The following is a 6,268-nucleotide window of genomic DNA, read 5'->3' as shown; positions in this document are numbered from 1 at the left end:
TGTGTACTAACTCTTTTATATATAATATAAAAGTATAGATATTTGTCACTTTTATTTTTTATAACGTTACTTTACATATTTTTTTTACATTATATGTGTGCATAAATTTGTCGAAATAAGAGTAATATTATTAAAATAGAAGTAAAAATATTCATTTTTTACTAATAAATATTTCTTACACTATTTATTTTTATTTATAATAAACATCTACATTTTATTTATAATAAATATTTACGTTTTATGTATCAAAAGTTGGATAACACTCCTTAAAAAATAACATATTGATAAAGATAATAAATAATTTAACGGATTTTGAACTTAATAATGAAATTTAAATAAACCATAACTTTCCAATATGATGATTTAATTAGAAGACAAACATGTGTTCATGACATGCAACTAAATATTGTATCAAAAGAAAGCATAAATTAGTGGTGAAGGCGGATCGGATATGACCAAAATTTGATTCGATTCACATTAAAATTATTGGATCGGATCGGATTTCATATCCGCAGTTTTTAAGTTTTGATCCGATCCAATCTGCATATTTACAGATCGGATCGGATATCAGATATATCCGCAAAACATAAAATTATTTTAAAAAGCTTATTTTTAATAAAAAATATATCAATAAAATTTATTTTTTCTATTTTTTAAATATGTTTAGTTTTAAAATAATATTAAACATACATTTTTTAAATAATAAATTAAAATAATACAACATATATGATAATTATTAGTTGAAATAAAATATAAAAACATATTTATTTATTTATTTATTTATTTTTGCGGATACGCGGATATGCGAATATTTACATAAAATCCGCATTCGATCCGATAGCATTGCAGATTGGATTTATATCCGCAATTTTTGAATCGAATTTAGATAAATACTACGGATATACAAATTAGATTCGGATAAATACCGCGAATATGCAGATCAGATCCGATCCATGAACACCCCTAGCATAGACTGAGGAAGCAGCTTCTTTGATCACAGCTTCTGTTTTTTCACATTGGTATATAGGAAACCGCATGCTTCTACACTCCCCCCATAACTTAACTAGGTTATTTTATTTCTAATGTAAAACAAAACAGTCTACTTAGGTTGACTTCACTTGCTAGTTTGTTTCACCTTTTTGGCCTCTTCAGTCTTCAGAAGCAAATAAAATATCCCGAGTACAGCAAGTTCAATATTAGTGCATATAGGAGTGCATACAATAGATAATCTAGGACATAATAAAATACAATAAAGTAGAAAGGAAATTAGAGAAATAAATACTGATTGTAATTTTAACTAACTAAAGTCTAGTGAGAAATTTCAACGATGGCCTATGAGCTATGAGACATCACATTATTATTTTTATCCTCGTGCCACTTTTCAACCACTCGTGTTTGAATGAAACTCTTTATATTAACCAAAGTTATTTGTAGTCTTCCCTTCAATCATTTTCATCAAATAGTTCCCATCAACAGGTCTTTTTGTTTAAGAATATATAATGATTATAATCTTGTAATTATATACACAAATTCTCAAAACATTTTCTTCAGAGCGTATAAAGAGAGAGACAGAGAGAGAAAGATGTTAAAATTTTGACCAAACATTCCCTCGTTGACTTCCCGGCAAAAAATATGAACGCCACACAGAAAATGTCCAAGATACCCCTCCGCATTCGCAGGTTCTCTCTACATTTCTTCTTCCTGCTTACCCTCACACTGTCCTCCGATGTCATTTCACAAACCACCGAACAAACCACCCTTCTCACCTTCAAACACCAACTAGGCAATCCGCCGTCACTACAATCATGGCAACCGTCGCCGTCGTCGTCTCCGTGCGGGTGGCAGGAAGTCCGGTGCACCGGTGGCGCAGTCACGGAGCTTCTCCTCGCCAATAAGGATATCACCGTGAAGAACCTCCCGGCGCCGACGATCTGCGACGGCCTCAGGAACCTCACGAAGCTCGACCTCTCCAACAACTCTATCTCCGGTGAGTTTCCGACCTCACTCTACAATTGCTCCAATCTCAACTACCTCGACCTCTCACAGAACTACCTGGCCGGAAAAATTCCCGACGACGTCGACCGCCTCAGAACCCTAACGTACCTCAACCTTGGCGGCAACAGCTTCATCGGAGACGTTCCTCCGGCCATCGGAAACCTGCCGGAACTCAGAACCCTCCACCTCTTCCAGAACAACTTCAACGGAACGTTAGCAAAAGAAATCGGAAACCTCTCCAATCTGGAAATCCTTGGTCTTGCCTTTAATTACCGTCTTGCCCCTGCGCCGATCCCGGTCGACTTTGGGAACCTGACGAACCTGAAGTTCTTGTGGCTGTCTCAGTGCAACTTGACTGGAGAGATTCCCCCGAGTTTCGCGAAACTGGAGAATCTTGAAAAGTTGGATTTATCAATGAACAACTTAACAGGGAGAATTCCTACTAGCTTGTTTTCTTTAAGAAATTTGACGTTTTTGTATCTGTACCACAATAAGTTGTTTGGTGAGATACCAAATTCGGTGCAAGCTTTGAACCTGGCTGGGGTTGATTTGAGCATGAACAATTTGACAGGTTCTATACCAAAAGATTTTGGAAAGTTGAACAACTTGACGGCTTTGCTGCTGTATTATAACCAGTTGAGTGGTGAGGTTCCAAATGGTTTAGGATTATTACCAAAGCTTAGTAATTTTAGTGTTTTTGGGAACAAACTGAATGGAACTCTGCCTCCGGAATTCGGCAGGCATTCGAGGCTGGTGGGGTTTGAGGTTGACAGCAATCAGTTGAGTGGAGGGCTGCCGGAGCATTTGTGTGACGGCGGTGCTCTGAGGGGTGTGGTGGCTTTCTCCAATGATCTGAGTGGTGACTTGCCTCAATGGCTTGGGAATTGTAGTTCTCTTGTCACAGTTCAGCTTCACAATAACAGGTTTTCAGGGGAGGTTCCTTTGAGTTTGTGGACTTCGAGGAGCCTTGAGAGCTTGATGCTGAGCAACAACTCGTTTTCCGGTCAGATTCCAAGAGAATTGTCCCGGAGTATGACAAGGTTGGAGATCAGAGACAACAAGTTTTCTGGTCCAATATTGCTTGGTGTTTCTTCTGTTGTGAATCTTGTGGTTTTTAAGGCAGGAAACAACATGCTTTCCGGTGAGATTCCAAGAGAATTGACCGGTATTTCTCAGATGACAACTCTCATGCTTGATGGGAATCAACTTTCCGGTACGCTTCCATCCGACATAATTTCATGGAAGTCGTTGAACACTTTAACCCTATCAAGAAACAACCTTTCAGGTCAAATCCCACTAGCTATGAGTACTCTTCCTAGTCTGGTTTACTTGGATTTGTCTGAAAATGAGTTGTCTGGTGAAATACCAACTCAGTTAGGCGACTTGAGGTTTGTTTTTCTCAACTTGTCCTATAATAAGCTTTCTGGGAACATCCCAGATGAGCTTAACAACCTCGCCTATGAAAGTAGTTTCTTGAACAATCCCAATCTGTGTGCTTATGATCCAAAAGTCATTCTATCTAATTGCTTAACTAAAACCTCATCCCACTCCAGCAATTCATCTAAAAAGTTCTTTGCCTTGATTCTTGGGGTCATCGTCATTGTATTGTTAGCCGCTGCCCTCTTGGCATTGTGCAAGCTGACAAAGCAACGGGGTAAAAAGCTGAGTTGTGGCCGTAAGCTTTCAACATGGAGGCTCACTTCATTCCAGAGGCATGACCTCACAGAAATTAATCTCTTCTCAAGCTTGACAGACAGCAACCTTATTGGAAGTGGAGGCTTTGGAAAAGTTTACCGGATCGCTTCAAATCGCCCAGGTGAGTATGTTGCTGTGAAGCAGATTTGGAGTGACAAGGATGTGGATCACAAGCGGGAGAAAGAGTTTATGGCTGAGGTTGAAATCTTGGGCAACATTAGGCATTCTAATGTAGTGAAACTCTTGTGTTGCTATTCAAGTGAGAACTCAAAGCTTCTTGTATACGAGTACATGGAAAATCATAGCCTTGACAAATGGCTTCATGGAAAGAATAAAAAGTCACCAATTGGTTTGAGTACACCCAACAGGACTCATGCGGTGTTGAGTTGGCCAACGAGGTTGAAGATTGCCATTGGAGCTGCACAAGGCCTATGTTACATCCACCACGAGTGCTCACCATCAATCATCCATCGCGATGTTAAGTCTAGCAATATACTATTAAACTCCGAATTCAAGGCTAGTATAGCAGATTTTGGACTCGCCACGATGCTGTTAAAGCCAGGGGAGCTGCACACCATGTCTGCTTTAGCAGGGTCTTTTGGCTACATTCCACCAGGTAAACAAGAGCTGTCACAACTTGGTCATAAAATGCTTATTTCTCAAACACTGATTCTGTTGGCTAGAAATAAATTAATGAATTTATATCTTACAATGCCAATTGAAAACTTAAGTCAACTGATACTTTGGTGGAGTAATCTAACGTTGATTCAATTGCATTGCAGAATATGCTTATTGTAGCAAGATCAATGAGAAAGTCGATGTATATAGTTTTGGGGTTGTGCTCCTAGAGCTTGTGACTGGAAGAGAGCCTAAATGTGGAGAAGATGGAAGCAGCCTAGTTGACTGGGCATGGAGGCAATACAGTGAGGGGAAGTGTCTTGCTGATGTCTTAGATGAGGATATCAAAGAAACATGCCACGTGGAAGATATGACTACTGTCTACAAACTAGGGCTCATTTGCACAAGCTCATTACCCTCATCTAGGCCTTCCACAAGGGAGATTTTGCAAGTTCTTCGTCAGTGTTGTCACCCAGGTTCTTCACGTAAGAGAGTGGCAACTGACTTTGACATAACTCCCCTACTTAGTGATGCTAGGTACATAGCCAGTTACAAGGACAGTAATGTTACAAGCGAGAACGAAGAAAGCCGCTTGTATAGTAGTGTGTAACGGGGGTAATCCCCACTAAGAATAATCCCAAGACATAAAATGTAATGTATATTATAATCGTCAAGTTTATTAATGGTTTACATTCAGCTTTATTCCGTAAATACGATTGGCAAGGTTAATTTAGTGGATCTCATTCAAAATGTATCGTTTTAAGACCTATACTAGGCTTCAGAATCATCAAATGAACAACAAAGTACTCAGAAACGAAATGTTTAGAAGCACTAATGATGAGAGATACAAATTTTCACAAGCCTAGTTCACTAAATTGTAAAAACCAAAGAAACTCATCAACAGATTTATCCACCCCAATTTCTAATCTTCCGCCAAGCATTTTTCTTAGCATTTTCTCTTCTTAACCACCTACCCAAAATAAACTAGTAAACTACATTTACACGATGTATCAACCACATCGCAAAGCAAAACAACATAGTTCCAACTCCTTAAAAATCAAAATAGGTAAATATGTTAAAAAGGATTTTTGAGACATTGAGAGCTCTGAATATGAGTTTAGAACATGTTTCACAGACAACAGGATGTGACCATTTTAGGCATCTCCATCATGCTCTTCATCTATGTACATAAACGATCAACACAGTGCCATCCCCCAAACCCCAATCTGTTTCTTCTTTCATCATTTCTTTTCAAGCTGACTCGAGGGTCCAAAACAGCCTCGGTCCCATTCAAATTATCTCAGCACAGCAACATCCCCAGCACAGTTATACAAGGTATAGCATTATGAATAATTTCAGCAATTCACCTCCCAAATGTCATGTGATTCAATTCAAACTCATCTTCCTACAAAAGAAAAAAACAGAACCAAACAGAACAGTATAAACACATTCTTATTCACATTGGAATGAGTTGAAAAAGCATGCCTTTTACTAGCTTCTGCAAAGATTCTGACCTAGCCCCTTCTTGAATTTATACAACACTTCCAAGTCTGACATCTCGCTATACACAATATAGAGAATAGAGAGTATCAATGATTAGTAATCAAATAAAGCATTAAACTTGGCTGTAAAACTATAATTTCAACAGGAAAAAAAAAAAAGGTAAAGTCCGGTCTCTGGGAGTCTCTATACACAAAACAACTCAGGTACTTAAGCAGTTACTGGATACATAGCACGTATAGTGGTGCAGGACCTGCGACCACATATTCACCAGTCAGAAAATTGACTAAGAAATTCAATGGCCATGGAAATCGATTGTTCAAATTATCTTGAAACAAACAGCGAAAACATACAATGTAAATGAAAAGTGGGAAATGCAAAACGGTTTATCAAAACTTGAAGAGAACAGGAACAGAACACTCTGATTGCCATAATTGTTAAAGTGTTAATACTAAGTTGC

At 38.3% G+C, this 6,268-nt stretch overlaps 2 protein-coding genes across 7 annotated transcripts in view; one reads left to right on the top strand and one right to left on the bottom strand.

Annotated features, from left to right (window-relative positions):
- The first annotated feature begins 1,521 nt into the window (after positions 1-1,521).
- Positions 1,522-5,019, top strand: LOC107461025 (receptor-like protein kinase 5). Its single transcript, XM_016079448.3, has 2 exons — positions 1,522-4,306; positions 4,473-5,019. Exons 1-2 carry the CDS (start codon positions 1,633-1,635, stop codon positions 4,916-4,918), a joined length of 3,120 nt encoding a protein of 1,039 aa, XP_015934934.1. The 5' UTR covers positions 1,522-1,632; the 3' UTR covers positions 4,919-5,019.
- A 93-nt stretch (positions 5,020-5,112) lies between these two features.
- Positions 5,113-6,268, bottom strand: part of LOC107461026 (nuclear poly(A) polymerase 4) — a 6,143-nt gene continuing 4,987 nt past the window's right edge. The window contains exons 12-13 of one of the 6 annotated variants that reach the window (XM_016079451.2): positions 5,794-5,869; positions 5,113-5,713 (exon numbers count right to left, since the gene is read on the bottom strand). In XM_016079451.2, the coding sequence (XP_015934937.1) occupies positions 5,840-5,869 (30 nt within the window). In that variant the 3' untranslated portion in view covers positions 5,113-5,713; positions 5,794-5,839. Of the gene's footprint in view, positions 5,878-6,268 lie in introns of all 6 variants that reach the window. The other 5 variants (XM_016079452.2, XM_052253018.1, XM_052253017.1 and 2 more) reach the window with 5 other exon arrangements.

Source organism: Arachis duranensis, chromosome 8 (genome assembly GCF_000817695.3).
Source record: "Arachis duranensis cultivar V14167 chromosome 8, aradu.V14167.gnm2.J7QH, whole genome shotgun sequence".
Taxonomy (NCBI): Eukaryota; Viridiplantae; Streptophyta; class Magnoliopsida; order Fabales; family Fabaceae; genus Arachis; species Arachis duranensis.
Note: the sequence above shows the minus strand (reverse complement) of the source record. Positions and strands in the feature narration are given on the sequence as shown.